The sequence below is a fragment of the Terrapene carolina genome, unplaced genomic scaffold (assembly GCF_002925995.2).
Source record: "Terrapene carolina triunguis isolate 2854851 unplaced genomic scaffold, T_m_triunguis-2.0 Scaffold58, whole genome shotgun sequence".
Taxonomy (NCBI): Eukaryota; Metazoa; Chordata; order Testudines; family Emydidae; genus Terrapene; species Terrapene triunguis.
The window spans coordinates 9,457,123-9,476,496 of record NW_020664409.1 but is presented as its reverse complement, the minus strand read 5'-3'; the positions used below and the strand labels follow the sequence as shown (position 1 = coordinate 9,476,496).

The window sequence follows — 19,374 nt, the reverse complement described above, 5'->3', positions numbered from 1 at the left end:
CGTCGCAGGTAGGCTCATGCCATGATGGAGTTGATGGTGGCCCCTATAAAGTCTAGGCATTGTGTGGGGTTTAAAGTTGATTTTTTGGCATTGATACTGACTCCGAAGGAAGAAAGGAAGCTGAGCAACATGGAGCTTGAAACTTGGGCCTCATGTCTGGACTCTGCTGCCCGGAGCCAGTTGTCAAGATATGGGAACATGAGGACGCCATAATGCCTGATGTGGGCTGCCACAATGGAGAAAACCTTGGTGAAAACTGGGAGGAGTGGCAACTCCAAAGGGAAGAACTCGGTATTGGAAATGTTGCGAGCTGACTGTAAACCTCAGGAAATGTCTGTGGGCTGGATGAATGTCTATGTGAAAATAGGCACCCTGCATATTAGGAGCCATGAACCACATACCTTTTTCTAGTGAGGGGATAATCACTGCTAGGGTGACCAGACAGCAAGTGTGAAAAATTGGGACAGGGGGTGGGGAATAATAGGAGCCTACATAAGAAAAAGACCCCAAAATCGGGACTGTCCCTATAAAATCGGGACATCTGGTCACCCTAATCACTGCTAGTGTGACCATACGAAACTTGGGCTTACCCTGCAACAACAAAAAGGGACACGGACTAGGCCAGGTTCTGTAGTGCTGAATCTGGACACATTGTGCGTATTGGGCTCTGAAGAACATATAAAGCTTGCCAAATTTAAGTAGTTTTGACCCATCAAACTATTATCACAACTGCTTTAACATCTTTTAACAACAAGGTTAGTGGTTTTAAAGGACAAGTATGATTTGGGAGAAAAATATTAGAAAAGCTAAGCATTCTTTACAGATGGGAGAGTCAAAGATTTTTCTCAGTACAACACTGAATCACTAAAATGCAGAGTGTAAAGGCTTCAATGGCATTCTTTTTTGTCAACACATGCTTTTAAATTCAATAAAATATTTTAAGTGAGAATGGTGTAGCTGAAGAACTAAGAAAAATCCTTAATTTTTAAGTTTAATTTATTTAAAGCTTTGCTTACTGTGATAGCCTTCTGAGAAACACATCTCATGTTTATGACGGTCTCAGGAGAATATCTATCTATCTATCTATTTCTATATATCCTATTGCAGAAATAGTAGTGCTGTAACAAGATAATGCACCTAAAACAAAAAGATGACATAACAGTCAGTGTTCAGCCACCAAGAATGCTGGATTTTAAATCTTTAAGACACATGCTCTATATAAACACAGGCACAAAGGCAAGAATTTCAGAAATAGGAATAAATTGCCTAGAAATGGATCTCTGTATTTCTCCATAGAGGATTATATAAACACTTAAAAAAGAGAATTTGGTGAAATCTGTTTCTAGAAAAGCTATGTAAAATTGTAAATTCTGGAAGAGGTTAAGCACATGTCAATAATAGGATCATTCACAGTGGTCTTTTAATAAGCAAAGTATTTGGGGAGTCCTCCACAGAAAATTATTTGATTTTTTTTTTTGTTACCAAATGATGCATTTTAGAAATTAAATTTTTCACTTGAAAACTGTATATTAGTGTCACATAATATAATTTAAATATGGTAATGTTTAAAAATATACTTTTCATAATTCACATTTCATCCAACCCTAGTTTAAGTGCAGCAATTAGTGTTTGTAAAATTGAAATCTTCATTTACAAAGTAGAGTTTTGAATCACATTGCAGTTGGTTGTTGGGTGTAGCGTGTTGGTTCTGGATGGTGTTGCTGGCCTGTGATATAAGAGGTCAGACTAGATGACCCCTTCTGGCTTTGAACTATGACTGATTTATCTGAACTATCCATACAATTTGGATTCATGTGATTAAAATTAAAAACTAGGAATGTTATCGGTTGTGAATATTAGAATGAAGGGTTAAATTGGAAACGAAGTGCATGCAGCCAGAACACTTGCAGCTGGTTCTCTAGGCCCATTGCCAACAGGGAGAGAATTGCACTGAAGAAAACCTTCATAGGCAGAATTTTTAAAAAATGGGGAGGGAAGAGTCTCCCCTTACACTTCCATTTCTTTTCTTGTTCCTTTTACTCTTTCAGGCACACACATGCATAAATGGAGCAAGAATGAAAGTGCCAAAAGAGTAAACCTTGTTAGCTTTAAAAATCACTCATCAAGCAATTCTGTTACTTTTAATAATTTATTAAAGGTCCTAAAACAAAGATCAAAAGGAAATATATCTAAGCATTTATATTCAGTTCCACATCGCTTCATGACTAATTTGTAAAGGAGTGTATAAGTCTTCACAACTGAAGCCAAAATCATTTGAGGATACTTTGATATAATGCCACAAAGGATATGAACAGGAAGGCAGCAGGAGTTACAAATGGCCAAGCTCCATTAAGAGTGCTAATAAAAGAATAATGGAATTTCCTTGTGAGATGAATTAAAAAAAGTGTTTAGCACAGGAGAATTTAGACAAGAAGAAGAGTATCAAAGCTTTTGGCTCTTCAGTTGCTTCTCTTTATTAGATCTTAATGGACCTATTATTACATTTACCTTAAACTGCTCCAGCTTTAAAATGCAATACTCCCATCAGAAATCCTGTCACTAATTTCTTTTACTCATAACATTTGTCAATTTCCACCAGCCCTTAACAGCTGCACTATACAGACTATACAAATGATAGAAGTCTGTCTACAAAAAAGACATTTCAAAGTGAAGGATGTAACTTGAAAATAATTTTAATAATTATATATTACTGTTAATGTTTTTGAAAATTTGTCAATGCTCGAGATAATTGGTTGGTATGGAAATATAGTAACAAACTGCATGAAGTTATTGAAGAAAGAGTGCTCTATTTCCAACACACATTTATTTGCTCCACACAGGGTCATAACTTACTAGCAGGAATGACAAGACAGACGTCTCACTATTACTTCTTAAAAATTCCAATGTTTTCCAAATTGCACAAATACTTAGCGCTTCACAAAACAGCAACACCAAAAAGTAGATCACATATTGCTAACAAATGCTTAAAGGAACAAACTCATGAATTATTAGGTGTATTTTCTTCCTCAGAATGTCCAGCAGGCTTTCTATTAACAAAGCAACCTCCTCCAATCATACCTCCAGAATCAACAGGTAATCCATTAGTGTCACATATTTCAAGGCTTAATGGACATAACAAGCTAACCAATGTACTCAAGAGGAACAAGCTTAAAAAAAATGTATCAAATACAACAAGTCTTGATTTTTATAAGATTCATTGTAAATCCATATATATATATATATATATATATATTATATTTCTGGAAGGTTAGTGAGAGCTGTATGTTTCACAAATACCAAATCCAGAAATTTAGTTTCAGGCTTAGGCATGAACAAATATATCACTATACATTTAACATATTACAATTAAAAGAAAGTTAAGATACCTTAGAGACACTTCAAGATCTTCATCATTCCCTTTCACCTTTATGCTGATCAGACAAGATAGTTATCTTAAATGTTTGAAATTGTTCTAAACAAAAAATACTGCCAGTGTATTTTTTTCTTACCTTATGATCATAAGGATTGTATGAATGAAATAGTTGGGATAGATCCTTTGTTCTTTGCTTTTTCTGCATAATAATAATAATAATAAAGAAATGTATTAGAAAAATTAAAGGGCAAAAGAAAGGAATGGCAGATTTTAAAATGCTTTATACAAGCATAGACATGCATGATCTGCAGACTTGTTAGTGGAATTGCAGGTGTGGAGTATAGATTATGCATGGTAAGGATATTTAATATCACAAGAAAGAGCTAACTTATTCTTCAACAATAATTTTAAAGGTGTTAACTTAAAAAAATAAGGCACGTGTATATACATCTGTAATATCATTGGAATCTGTGAATATCTGAGATGCATTTTAAGTTATTTACAAGAAATCATCTATAATGTTTTGGAACATATAGTATTGAAAATTAGGCCCCAAACCTGGAAAGATTTACTTATAATTCAAGCATTTATTCATAGTCTAGTTTTACAGCAGAATAGGTTTAATGGCAGTTTAAAGTAGCCTCATTTATTATTTTTATTATTCTTTTGGTGTTAACACTGCTGTAACCTTGAATGTGGACAATTAACAGATGCTATGATATTTAATGCCCCTAACAAAATCTTCTGTAACTGAAGATATGGTGCAGAAAGAGATGGGAAGAAAACAGTCACTATGGGCTGAATCCAACTTCAACTGAAATCAATGAAAGACTTTCCACTAAGTTTAATGGAAGTTAATCAGACCATCTGGAGGGAAAATGAAATACAACCTTTCAGCTGCATCTAACTTGACAAAATGGTGCTGATTGCAGTTGCCTTTATATTTAATATAAAAATGTGCCTCACAGAGGCTACAAATCCCATTATGCAAAGTTCCGTTTTGACCAAAGGAGCAAGCTCGCTGCTTAGAAAAAGATGGTTCGTTGTGTACTCTAAACTTAAGTAAACCAGGGGCATCTACATGCTACGTTCTTGAACTCTTAGGTTGTATTTTGACCTGTAGACTGCGTCAGACAAGTTCACCATCTAATTAGATGGATATATTAATGTTTATACACTTTGGACTCTAAACAGGTGGCTGCATGACTGCAATGTTTATTTTAAGCAACTGGAATGTAGTAGGCAATTTAGGTTATCTTTGATGATGCAACAGGAAAATCCCTAATTATTTCCCATCTTGGCACCACTTTTATTTTCATTTAAAAGTGCAAATACAATGGCTTCATATTGCATGCGGTAATTCTAGTTGCCAGGCCAATACAAACTTATGAAGGTACCTGCAGCTATGATAATTAGGGTCACTAAAGTTATCAAACGAATAATTCTTTTTCTGTGAGGTCAGTAATTCTGTTTTAGTTACCAGCACTAAAGAGTCAAGTGAATAATAAGCTCTCCCTCTTTAAACAAGCATGGTAAATGATGGTTTTCAGAATAAAAGTGGGGCATCTGTATAGCTGATACTGATTAGCATAAGTAATACCTAATAAGAAGACAGGTTTCAGAGTGGTAGTCTGTATCAGCAAAAAGAACGAGGAGTACTTGTGGCACCTTAGAGACTAACAAATTTATGTGGGCATAAGCTTTCGTGGGCAAAAAACACTTCATCAGATGCATGGAGTGGAAAACACAGTAGGAAGATATATATATACAGAGAACATGAAAAGATGGGGGTTGCCATACCATACTTTTCTAGTGATAATCAGGATGGCCCATTTCAAACAGTTGATCAGAAGGTGTGAGTAACAATGGAGGGGGAAATTAGCATTGGGAAATAGTTTTTAGTCTGTGTAATGATGTCCAGTTTGCAAATTAATTCCAGTTTTTTTGTTGAAGAATTGTGACTTTTAGGTCTTTAATTGAGTGTCCAGGGAGGTTGAAGTGTTCTCTGACTGGTTTTTGAATGTTATAATTCTTGACTTCTAATTTGTGTCCATTTATTCTTTTGCGTAGAGACTGTCCGGTTTGGCCAATGTACATGGCAGAGGGGCATTGCTGGCACATGATGGCATATATCACATTGGTAGATGTGCAGGTGAATAAGCCCCTGATGGTGCGGCTGATGTGATTAGGTCCTACGATGGTGTCCCTTGAATAGATATGTGGGCAGAGCTGGCAACGGGCTTTGTTGCAAGCATATTCCTGGGTTAGTGTTTTTGTTGTGTGGTTGCTGGTAAGTCTTTGCTTCAGGTTGGGGGGCTGTCTGTAAGCGAGGACTGGCCTGTCTCCCAAGGTCTGTGAGAGTGAGGGATCGTCCTTCAGGATAGGTTGTAGATCCTTGATGATGCGCTGGAGAGGTTTTAGTTGGGGGCTGAAGGTGACGGCTAGTGGCGTTCTTTTACTTTCTTTGTTGGGCCTGTCCTGTAGTAGGTGATTTCTGGGTACTCTTCTGGCTCTGTCAATCTGTTTCTTCACTTCAGCAGGTGGGTATTGTAGTTTTAAGAATGCTTGATAGAGATCTTGTAGGTGTTTGTCTCTGTCTGAGGGATTGGTATGGCAAGCCCCATCTTTTCATGTTCTCTGTGTGTGTGTGTATATATATATATATATATATATCTTCCTACTGTATTTTCCACTCCATGCATCTGATGAAGTGTTTTTGCCCATGAAAGCTTATACCCAAATAAATTTGTTAGTCTCTAAGGTGCCACAAGTACTCCTCGTTCTTTTTGCTAATAAGAAGAGTTGTTCCTCTGAGACTGCTAATGAGCTAATCGGTTTCTCTATCACTAAGATTAGTGATCTCTAAGATAATTTTTTTTCCAGTTGTAGTTTCTTCTTCCAGCTGTACAGCAATACAGTGCGTCTTCGCCAAAATAAGATCTCCTTAGCATGGGATCTTTAGCATCAGGTATTCCAAGTTTTTTCGCCCCAAATTATTAAATAAAAACCTTGGCTATCTCAAGTATTTCAACTCATCAGATCCACCAGTCTGGATTGCCAGGCATTCCAAATGTCTTCCCTGTCAGTTATTCAGAGAAATAAGATAAATTGGAAAACTGTAGCTATATTATAATTTACTAAGTTCCTTAATAAAATCTTAATACATAAGTATGCAAAAAGTAAACAAACAAACAAAAGATTAGTCAAACTTGGAAACTTCTATCAGATTTCATAGAAATATCTGGAGAAGATATAATTCTTATTTGCCCGTATTCATGACAGCCCTTCCCTCCTCTCTTCTTACCTCGTCTTTTCTAATGCTCATGATGTGCTTTTTATTATATTATTGTAATTGCTTTAAGAAAACCAACAACATTATATGACAGAAAAGCCAGCTGCAGCCCTTTGACTCCTGGCAAACTGCCATGTGTCCCTCAGTTAGGCAAAGCATGGATGCCCTCTCTTACACCCTGTATGCATGCCATCTAGCACTCTTTCATTAGAGGATATGTAAGTTTCTTTCTTCACTCACAAAAGTAGACAATTTTTTTTCCTCTAAGGAAAACAAAATGGTTATTACAAAGAGGGTGGAGGGAGCTGCACAGTCACTAAAAGAGAGGGGGCAAGGGAAGATGGCACACAAAGTTTTGGGGGTCAGAGGGATGGAGGAATGAAACAAGATCCTGGTGTGTGAAATGTGCTTGGCCTACAGAAGCCTGGTGTGTGCTACCCTGCAGTGATAGCTCTTGATCCACTGACAAAAAACTTAATTCATGCAGAGTTATGGTTGCTCAATGGAATTCCATGCCCTTCCAGAACATGGAGTTCAGCAAAACTCAAACTTCTGAAAAACAAGGAATAAAGAGTTAAGGTATGCCTCCCAAACCATGTCCCTGGACCCCTCTTCCCCCTTCAGACCAGCCCCTCCACTCCAGACGGGGTAATATATAACTTAATTCTGCATTTTCTGTTTTTCAGAGATTTACATTTGTGTCACAATAACTCTTTGTTTCCTGATTTTCGAAGTTTAAGTTTAGCCATTCTTCGAAGTTTAAGTTTAGCCATTCTAGAAGGCCACGGGGCAACCTTAACTCTGCATTATCAAAGTTTTGGGGCAATTAATTTCCTTGGGTTTTTTTTAAATAATTTCTCCACAGGCCTATTTATTAGAGTTCAGCTCTCCCACTCCACTGCCTCTGGCACTTTGGCAATGATTACCCTGGCCACAGAATGCACTGCCTGCATGTTAGTTCCTTTGTTGACTCTGCATCATCTCCTTGTTTCCAGTCTCTTTGCCTGTACAGCACAGCCTGATTCTCCCTTCCCACCTGTCCTTTCCATGGAGAGGCAGGCATCAGAATGAGATCCACAGGCTGAGGATCTGGGGAGCGAATGTAGGAACAATGCAGGGACATGCACTGAGTCAGTGAGGGCATTTTCTGAAGGGAGGGGAACAGATATAGGGGGGACATGAAAGGACAAATGGTCCAGTGGTTAGGAACTGGAACTTGAGATACTTGGGAGCAATCCCCTGCTCCGCAACAGATTTTGTGTGTGACCTTAGGCAAGTCACTTGTGCAAGACTGACTCTCTGTGTCTCTGTTTCCCCATCTGTAAAAATGGGAATAATTGCTACTTCCCTACCTCACAGGGGTGCTTTGAGAATAAATAAATTACAGATTGTGAGGCACTCAGCTACTACAGTGATAGGCGCCATATAAGTACCCCTCATTGATTGATTGATGTGGGGATTTTAGGGGGCAAAGCTGAAGCCACCCCAACATCGTCCACTGCATAGCTCTTTCTTGCACTCCCCCTCACTGCTCTGATCCTCATATTCCATACCCCAACTGCTCAGACTCCCTTACCACTGCTCCAGCTCTTCCAATGCTCCTGCCATCACACCTATTCTTCTGAGTCCCCTTCCACACAGGACTCCACACAGCCCTGCTGCTCCGAGCCCTCTACACGTGCATCCTCACTGCTTTGGGTGTCCCTGTCCTGGCTCCACCCTCTTCTGTGTCATTCCATGCCCCTGGGAAGGCCAAGAAGAGCTACCTTCATGGGGCTGTGCAGCATGCACGTACCAGCTGGAGGCAAGAAGGGACAGGAGAGTGGAGAATGTAAGGGAAAGTGGCTCTACACACCCAACTGCAGTATAGGAGGTTCAGAGAGGTGTGAAGTGGCCCATGCATCTCAATGAAATGTTCTCAGCAGAACAGAACACTCCAAGGAGAGGAATACAGCCTAAAACAATAGCTCTGAGAGGTGTGAACTGCTCCATTCACGTCAATGGTTAATTCCCCCCCCCCCCCCCCCCCCCCGTGTCAGTGCTTATGAGCCTGTGCTAGGCACCTAGCATACCTGTTCTCAACTCCTCCCCACAGTCTCAGTAGCATGGCCCAGATGCACAGTGATTTAGGTACTCAGCTCCCATCTTCGGCACCTAAATTTAGGTCCCACTGAGATTCTCAAAACTCCTGCTCAGCAACTATTACAGGGTAAGTCCAGCTTTACTCCTGTAGCTCCGTCACTCTTTGGGGATGGCACATGCGTTGTTTGGTCAGGACTAGGAACTTCCAGGGTCTTGAGCATGCTCAGTGAGGATAGAATCGTCAGAGATTTTTCTCTGCTAAAATCTAAGAAGTCTCTACTGAGCATGTGCAAACTGTAATATTTTAAAGCCTTATAATATGGCCAAATTTGGGCAGATTTCCACAGGGACAGCAAAAGGCATAATTCTAACAAAAATGTCATTCCCCTGCTACATTTTAAGACCCTGCTCCAAAGTATGGGGGCATTAGAGCAATTCAAAGAAAAGGTTGCCAGAGTTTTGTAATATGGGCAAAACAACATGTTTTTTCCCTAGCCTTGTTCTGGAAAACAGCTGAACTGTTTTAGTTGAAATTCTCCCCTCCATGCCTTCCCCAAAATATCTGCATGAGTGAGAAACCCACAATGTACATTTTTGACCCAAACGGTTAAAGATTGGCAAAGTTATAGGCCACCAAACACAGGGTCTTATAATGGGGAAGTGTTGGGCAACCATACTAATAGGCAGCTCTATCAGGTCCACCTGTATATTTAAATAACCACAATTTCTCCTTGTGGAAAAGGAGAGAGAGAACAAACCACACATGGCAGATGCTATTCACATTGCTTAAGGCACTTCTGGAAAGTGCTCAGATACTTTGGTGATGAAATTGGTGTAAGAACCAGAGCTGAAAAGAATATGCACAAAGTACTTAATGGTCTCAATCATATTTCATCAGTGCTCAATGGCCCTTATACACTCAAGCAGAAACATTTTCAGACTACCACAAATTCCTGATAGCATATATTTTAAAATGAAAGACTTACCGGTAATTAAATATTGCAGCTTTTAAATATTTCCCAAACATGCACTCAAGTGACTACATATTCTCAGAGATACTCAATGGCTGTGTGAATATTTTTCCTAATATATATATATATATATCAGATGTTAGGCAGAGCTAAAGCAGACAATGTTATTCAAACTAAAATTCTGGTTGTTTTTAACTTCCCCCAAAACCAAATGAAAAACACAACAGGCAGCTCTCAGAGATATTTCTGCAGCTTCTGAAAGTATCCATTTATTACAGAAATTAGATATGAAACTTCATTTTAATGTGGGCCTTTTTATAATTCAAAATGCAATTAGAACATATTTAACTAATATCCTCTCCCCCCCTCCCTTCAAGGCATCATTGATGCTCTAGATGAAACCATATTTTTGGTTTAATCCCACTAATGCATATTTATTCAGGTTACCCCAGCAGTGTAACAGCTGTGGTAGATGAATCAGCACAGTAGGGAATAATAATACATCTCCTATGACCTGATCTTATGAGGATTAAACAATATCATTGCCCAAATGCTGTTAAACAGTATAGTTTACAGCTCTCTTCAATATGTGAGTTTAAGGTAGAATTGCAGTTGTTTGAGATCAAGGAGTACATTTACAACATTAACATGAAGAAATCTGTACTCTCCTTATATATCTTCTATCATTGGCTGCTATGTTATTAAAACATCTAGACATCAATTATACTATATTAAACACTCCCCTGCCTCATAAAAATCCATATTTTGAGCAGTCTTTTTCCTTCCATAAGTTCTCAAAATCTGTTTTCATCAAATAAAAATATGTACTGCATACAAACCTAATGCTATCTTCTATCAGAAAGACAAACACAGTGGTGGAATAGGATATATGGCCCTCTGGGGAACACATAGGAAATATTTCTCCTTCAGTTTGGAAGCAACAGCTCACCCTGTGGAGCTGTCTGCCTCAGTGCTGTACAAAATGGTTAGCATTTTGGAGGCGCATGAGACTGCTAAGACACAATCAAGCATGATGAAAGGTGGTACTCTCTACTGGGGAAGCAGTGGTTTTGGTGTGCTGTGAAATTCTGATGAATCCTGGACAAATTTAATTTTAATCCTATAGTCCTTAGTCTACAGTACTCAAAGGACCAAGTTTTATGGAAGCGATGAGATAAACTCAATATGCCTTTTCAAAGTACAGATACAGAGGCATTCAGATACAATGGTGATGAGGGCCATTTTAAATCTAGGTGGAGGGGGAGTAATTCTTCACTTCTTTCTTTTACTACCAACTATAAACTTCATGTTATTTGGTAACTGCAACTGAGGTATTTTCCATTGTCCTCTTTAGCTGGGAAAAACATGCAAGCACCTGCTGTGAAATGGATTAAAACGTTGCTGCATTCCTGATGTATGTACTGTAAAACTCTGTGTGCATGTGTGTGGTAGGGAAGGAGGGGTTGTTCCACACAAAGACCAAGTAGTGCAATTACCACTGCAACTTTCTCACTAAAATATCCCATGCTAGTTGAAGGAATTAGTAGCTTCTAAAAAGAATAGCAGTTTTCAACAATGATCATACAGAACTGACGAACTACAGAGCAACCTGAACTGTGTAATATTTTTGCAATGACTTCTACAGACAGCATCAGTAGCCAGTATACAGTAAGTTTAATATTAAAGGAAAGATCCTGGTGATTCCATCCAGAAATCCAAAACAATAGTGCCAAGATGCAGGGAACTACTTCATCCTCATTGGTTTTCCTTTTTCCCCATATTCATTTTTGAGCAGTAGTGAAACACTTTGTAATGCTTAGACCAGAAGGGATTGAGACCTGTATTCTCTCTTTTTTTTTTTTTTTTACAGGAAACACCACATTATTATAGAACAAAACAGGTAGAGTAATAAGAAACGTACTGAAGATACTTGATAATTCTTTGAAAGCAAGCCTTTATTTTTAAATAAAGCAGTAAATTATAATATAAATACTATACTATGGATGCTAGCTATAAGAGTAAAATATTTGTGAAACAGATTAATAAACTTTCGAGAGAGAAATATCTATACAAATCTAAACCAGTATATAGATTCCTTTAGGCCCAATTCACTGTACATTGAAATAATATGTACACAACCACAGCAATGCTGCATTATGATGAAAATAATCAACTAATCATCCCCAGGTATGTCTAATAACTTCAAACACCCATCTGTGCTGGCTGGGTGAGAGGGAAGACTTGCCGCACCTACTTTACAAGGCTCCTGGTTTCAGAGCCTTAAAGGAACAGTTGTCTGGATTTTTCCACACCTCCCCCCTCCCAGACATTAACTGTTCCCTGGGACCAACTTACTTTCTCCCAGTGACACTTCATTTGGTTCTCTGGACACATGGAACTGGGTAGTTGACCTCTCAACTACCGCCTCTGGCCTTAAAGGGCCAGTACCCCATTACAGATGCCTTAGCAAGGCATTTCCATACCAAAACATGTTTGGATTTCTTTACAGTTTAACCTTAATTCAATGGCTTGTTTGGGGATAACTGCAACATTCTTCAGATGTTTTCACCCACGGTTCCTTATAAGTACTCTCAACCTTAACCATTTTACATAGCTTTTTGAATAAATAATAATGATCAGAGTAGGTCACTCCCCATTTTGAATCCCATCACAGGTTCCCATTTGGATCATTGTATTAAAAAAATCAGTTGTGGTTCAAAACAAAATAACTATTCTCTCAGCTCTACTCATGATTGGTATACTCTTACCTTAATAAGTAGCCTGCATTGGGACGTGATGCAGGATTGCTGCTCCACCTCCTGTTTTACCCTGTGTGCTCAGACCTCCAAGGGACCTTCTACAGTTCCAAACTCCAGCCTAACAACTGAGAGAGGGGAGTTTGGAGTAGCCGGAGATCCACTCCAAGTTAAATTGCTCACAGGTGGTGACACTCCAAGACAAATCACAGTATGGTAAATTGACAAAGTAACTCAGAAAGGCTTTGGAACTACTATAGCCAGGACTAGAGTTGCCAGGTGTCCGGTTTTTGACTGGAACCCCCAGCTGAAAAGGGACCCTGGCGGCTCCGGTCAGCACCGCTGACCGGGCCATTAAAAGTCCAGTTGGTGGTGCTGCAGGGCTAAGGCAGGCGAGTCCCTACCTGTCCTGGCTCTGGGCTGTGCCGCAGAAGCAGCCAGCAAGTCCGGCTTCTCGGCACGGCACACTGCCCCCACCCCGAGCACTGGCTCCGCACTCCCATTGACCAGAAACCGCGGCCAATGGGAGCTGGAGGGGTGGGGGTGTTTGCCTGCGGGTGACAGCAGCATGGGCCTACCCACCCCCGCCTAGGAGCCAGACCTGCTGGCCACTTCCAGTGCACAGCACATAGCCAGGACAGGTAGGGACTAGCCTGCCTTAGCCCTGCTGCACCACTGACCGGGAGCCGCCCGAGGTAAGCCCGTGCCCCAACCCCAGCCCTAAGTCCTCCCCAAACCCGGAGCCCCCTCCTGTACCCCAAACCCCTCATCCCCGACCCCATGCCAGAGCCCTCACCCCCCCTGCACACTAACCCCCGCCCCAGCCCAGAGCCCCCTCCCACACCCTGAACCCTTCATCCTTGGCCCCACCCTAGAGACCGCACCCCCAGCCCAGAGCCCATACCCCTCCTACACCCCAGCCCCTCGCCTCAATCTGCAGCCCCCCCCCTGCACTCCGAATCCCTCAACCCCACCCCCAGCCTCGGGCCCCCTCCTGCAACCCAAACCCCTCATCCCCGGCCCAACCCCAGAGTCCGCACCCCCTCTTGCATTCCAACCCACTGCCTCAACCCTCAGCCCCCTCCTACACTCGGAATCCCTCAGCCCCACCCCCCCAGCCTGCACCCCGAGCCAGAGCCCTCACCCCTCCCACATCCCAAACCCCTACCTCAATCCACAGTCCCCTCCCACACTCCAAATTCCTCAGCCCCACCCCCAAGCCTGGAGCCCCTTCTTACACCCCAAACCCCTCAGCCCCAGCCCCACCCCGGAGCCCACCCCCCCAGTTAGAGCCCTCACCCCCTCCCGCACCCCAATCTTCTGCCCCAGCCCAGTGAAAGTGAGTGAGGATAGGGGAGAGCGAGCCACCGAGGGAGAAGGAATGTAGTGAGCGGTGGGTGGGGCCTCAGGGAAGGGGATGGGGCAGGGCCTTGGGGAAGGGGCAGGCCTAGGGTGTTCGTTTTTTTTACAGTTACAAAGTTGGCAACCCTAGCCAGGACATATTTTTAATCATTTGTATGCAGATTTGAATGTTTATTCCTTCAAATTCTGTACTTATATTATGCCACAAATATGCACCAAATCACCAAAACAACCACGTTACTATGGCCTGAAGATAATCTGCTGTTGTGAAGACCAGAACAAGAAATTTGATCAAAACCAATGAACCACCCTTTTTGACCTTGCATTATTCTATATGTCATCCTAGTAGAAAAGAGGTTAGAAAACTGTTCCGCCCCAATCAGATTACAGAAGTTTTTGATAAGCTTGTAATTTACTTTTACCATGATCCTATGACTGTTCCCTGCAAGGTCTGAAAGGGCAGAAGTGATAATGCAACTAACTTTCTACAGCCAATTCTGACACCATTGCAATACATCATTTTTATCAGCATTGCTAACACCAGGTGGTGTTATTCCTGCCTTGCCGATCACACCTATAATGAAACAGACTAAAATTCATTTCAGGGGTGGCTAGGGTTTTTGACCTAACCTATCTACTCCTGAATTACTATGTCAAAAATAGACTCACTATTCTGGTTTATTTATTGATGTACATGAACTTCATTATTCATCTTTGCTTTTCTGAGAACACGGTTTTAAAGTTTTTGTCTGATAAGACAGACAACAATGTATAATTTGATATTTTCAACATTACTTATTCATATATCAGACTGCATTTTTTTCAACTCACAACATAAGTAAAAAGCTATATAGCTGCATGTTATGCTTCCTGTGTTCTTACAGTGCCATATTTTTACAAACACTAATTTTTTTCTCAATAAGTTTAAGTTTACTGTTTAAACAAGGACCCATGTATTGTAGTGACACCATGAAGGGGAAGGGGGGGGGGGTGTTAAAAAAAACCTAATGCGTTTAAAAAAAAAATCACATTGATCTAATTTGGGATCACAAATACTAAAATGCATTCATGATTATGGCAACATCAGTGACTCCATAGTTAAGATTGAGTTTTGCACTTAAAGCAGGGATTTAACCTCTTTCTTTAAAATTACAGCATTTACTCCCCAAAATTACAGCACTTACTCTTTGAGTACAGAATTAATTTTCTGAGAATTTACAAATAAATCTATTAGTTCATGAAGTAGAATTAATTAAAAATGGGTCTTTTAAGAAATTTAGCACCCAGTGTCAGATGTTTTCCCCCCTAATAATCTCAGTAACAGAACATGCTCTTCAAACCTCTCATAGGGATGGTCAGGCGTCCGGTTTTCTAACAGAACGCCTGGTTGAAAAGGGATCATGGTGGCTCCGGTCAACAACGCTGACCGGGACGTTAGAAGTCCAGTCGGCAGTGCAGTGGGGCTAAGGCAGGCTCCCTGCCTGCCCTGACTCTGTGCAGCTCCCGGAAGCTATTGGCATGTCCCTGTGGCCCCTAGGCGCAGGGGTGATCAGGGAACCGCGGACAACGGGAGCTGCGGGGGTGGTGCTTGCAGGCTTGGGCAGAGCCCCCTGGCCCTCTGACTAGGGGCTGCAGGGACGTGCTGGCCACTTCCGGGAGCTGCACAGAGCCAGGGCAGACAGGGAGCCTGCCTCAGTGCTGCTGCACCGCTGCCTGGGAGCCGCCTGAGGTAAGCGCTGCTCTGATGGAGCCTGTGCCCTGAACCATCTGCCCCAACCCTGTACCCCCTCCCGCACCCTAACTCCCTCCCAGAGCCTGCACCAGCCCTGAGCCCCCTCCTGGAGCTTGCACCCCACACTTCCTCCTGCACCCCAACCCCCTGCCCCAGCCCTGAGCCCCCTCCTACACCCCAAAACCCTCATCCCTGGCCCCACCCCAGAACCCATACCCCCATCCGGAGCCCGCACCCCAATCCCCTACCCCAGCCCTGTACCTCCTCCTGCATCTTAACTCCCTCCCACAGCCTGCACCCTTGCCCCATCCCTGAACCCCTTCCTGGAGCCTGCATCCCACGCCTCCTCCCGCACTCCAACCCTCTGCCCCAGCCCTGAGTTCCCTAACACACTCCGAACCCCTTGCCCCCAGCCCGGAGCCCCCTCCTGCACCCCAAATCCCCGGCCCCACCACAGAACCTGCACTCCCAGCCGGAGCCCTCAATTCCTCCAATCCACTGCCCCAGCCCAGTGAAAGCAAGTGAGGGTGGGGGAGAGCGAGCGACAGTGGGATGGGGGATGGAGTGGGGGGCGGGGCCTCGGAGAAGGAGCAGGGCCTTGGGGAAGGGGCGGGGCAGAGGTGTTCGGTTTTGTGCGATTAGAAAGTTGGCAACCCTAAACTCTCATAGTTAAAAACTTACTGAAGTCTTGTGCATGTGCTACGTTCGTTTTTTAAATGTAAGATTAATGGTCATTTTTCCTATTATTCTTCATAACTGAAAATGTATAATGGCTCCGGGGATTGCGGGGACAGTGGGATGTAAGTGTGTGGACCCAGGATAACCAGAGGTAGGAGCAAGAGGCAGGGGGAATTTGGAGCATATGTGGATGGGAAATTTAGGGAGGGACAAGAGGCAGAGGGAATTTGAAGGACAGGAGAGAGGGGGATACTGTGGTGGACATTCCAGCTGCTCGATCATGTTCTGAGGGAAAAAGCAGTAGTAAACTCAGTTTAACTGGACGATATATTCTGGCTGTTTTGTGCTGCTCCAGAGTGGGAGCAGGTAACCAGAGTATACTGGTGAATCTGACCATGACAGTTACAATTTAAAAAAATGATTTAAGGTTGATACTTTATAGTTTCAAATCATTAGAAATACGGTAGCACTCCCTTTACGTTTCTTGTTTAGTTTAGTTCATATATCTAACTTTTTAATTAAAACAAAACCAAGGACTTTCTCAGACAAAAAGTATGTTAAAATGAAGTTAAGGTTGAGAATACATGTCAGTAATTTAGAGTAAACTACAGTCAGGGATGTTGCAATTATCCCAAAACCAAGCACTACATACACAGGAAATTCAATATTAAGGTTATACTTAAAAAAAAAAAATCCAAATATGTTAAGGTGTAAAAATGCAGTTACAGCAACCAAACACCCTTAAACTCTGCTCTGTCACAGCCTCTTCTAACTTCCCATTTAGTTAACTCACCAAAATCCTGAGCATAGGCTATATTTTGACATATGTATTTTAGGATTAATAGTCTGTCTACCCATTATTCTTCATAATTTTAAGTTTCTCCTTCAACAGAAACCTTAACTCTGCCCTGTAGTGTCACCATGCGGGGAAGGGAGGGGATGAAAAAAATCGAATGTCTTTAAAAATCCATTTAGTCTAATCTGAATCCACAAATACTAGCATGCTCTAAACATAATTCTGTGGTTTTTGGATTAAAAAATGGTAACTCATGGGTTTGATCTAGCATGGCAATTTTTGTGCTTCTTTTTGTGTAATATACCTGATGTACATGGGATTATTATTATTTTTTCAAATGAATTCAATATAAAAAGCAGATAGAATACCACAGGCTGCTGGAAGAGGGCATTTTCCAAGCACGATGCTGTAACCAAACAGAAAACTTGTCTCATTTAGTATTTCGTTGAGTGAAAAGTATTTGACTAGTATGAGGGTTCTTTTGTGTGTGTCAGGACAATCGCAGATTAGCCTGACATCTGGGTAACAGATAAAGCAACTGCTCTTCAGACTACCAATCTGCCATATTGGGACATATACCTGTATGGGACTATAATGAATAGTAAACTAAATATTGTTGTGTTAATTAAGCAGTTAGCTGGTATACAGAGTATCCAAGCCCAGGATCAATTTGGCTACAATACTCTCTTTTGCTCTCTTCATGGTGCGCCCCCAAATTGATCTGTTCAGCTGTCAGACAGTGGACTTGGATGCTTTCTGTCATCCTGAACAGACGAAGGATTGGCACAACAGTAGTCACCATGAAGGAGAAAGAGGGTTTAAGGGGGTATAATATGACACCAAATGAAGGCAATAGTTAATATCCATGTTTGCCAGGTTTCAGAGAGCCACGGAAAAAGAAAAAAAGCCTTGTGCCTAAGGGATTGCCTAGTCTTGCTGTTTTATCTCAGATGATCTGCTCTATTATTCTGTCCTCTCTCTACTTCCAGTTTTTCAGCAATTCCAAATTCCACATGGATTTTTAGCATGTTGACTTGACGTGCATGTTCAGCAACCAAAACAGTGGAAGATATGAGTTCCAAATCACCCAGTGACCTGATCAACTGTGATGGCTCTGAAGGGGGTGCACTTGGAGCTCTAAAGACAGTTAAAGTGCAGGTGGTGTCATTCAGAGCCCACTTCAGGCTGTGTTAGTGTCATCCTTTTCTTCCAAAAGGAGCCCTTGCAGACGACCAGACCAGTAACATGATACGTAAATGGTATACATTCGTTCTCTTCCATGAAACATAAAAAAATATATAAAACCAAATCCAAAAGCAAATACTGCACTTTAAAATTGATCTGTTAAGCAAAAATTAAACCTGAGTTAAATCCAGAGTTCTGCAGTGTTTAAAAAAGTACAGTGCATTGCAGGAACTATAAGAAGACTTCTGGCACTGGCGATTTCACTGTTTGGTGTTCATGAGGAAATGATCATCAGTTAGAATACAGGGAATGTCCCTTTTTACAGATCCTAATCAATTATTCTTGGGATTTTTCTGCCTAAAATTTATCAAGGTTTTAACTTTTTAGAAATATATTCAAGAATCAGTGCATTCTATTCATACTGTATCTAAAGGAATGACTATCAGTAACAGTATAGACAGAGACAGAACCAACATAATCAACCTCAATTAAAAATTCCAAATCTCAAGGAAGCCAGGTATTAAATTAGTACATCTTTACCAATCTGAGCAACATTATTAATATTAGACCTGAGTGGAAACTTATTTCATGGCCTGTTTTCAGTTGCAAGCGTATTTCAGGTTTATCACGGGAATTCCAGCAGTGCCAAAGCCTAAACAAACAGGTTTTACTGTTCTAATGCACACATCTGATTTCAGAAATTACGTTAAGGACAATACTCCCAAACCTTCTGTAGTTTGTAACCAGTCTGCAATGTGCTGCTGAGTCTTATCAATGAACCAGTTCTGATCAGACTAATGCCTTACATCAAACATAAGACCAATAATAATAATAAAAAAAACTAATAGAGAAGATATTTATTTGCTTCATTAATTTTAGCAGTCTGAAACTATGTCCTGTTTACTACGTCATTTTGTTATCTGTAATTAAAGTGAGTTTCATAATCTCAATCGAGATTCAAGTTTAACACCTGGACTCAAATCTCTTTATTATGGTGTGGACTGAAACCCCCATATCTGAACACACTGACATACACAAGGCCATAAGTACAACCACTGTGGGATGAGAGGAACACACAACCCTCAACTTTATACTGTCTTGTCAATGTCTCCCTTAAAGCCTCAATCCAGCAATGACCTCATTGTAT

The 19,374-nt window shown here is 41.3% G+C and overlaps 1 protein-coding gene across 2 annotated transcripts in view; it reads right to left on the bottom strand.

Moving 5' to 3' along the window:
- CDKAL1 (CDK5 regulatory subunit associated protein 1 like 1) overlaps nt 1–19,374 on the bottom strand; it is a 648,436-nt gene that overhangs the window by 166,512 nt on the left and 462,550 nt on the right. For both annotated transcript variants that reach the window (XM_026660497.1, XM_026660489.1), the window contains one exon: nt 3,510–3,572. In XM_026660497.1, coding sequence (XP_026516282.1) covers nt 3,510–3,572 — 63 coding nt within the window. The remainder of the gene's footprint in view (nt 1–3,509; nt 3,573–19,374) is intronic.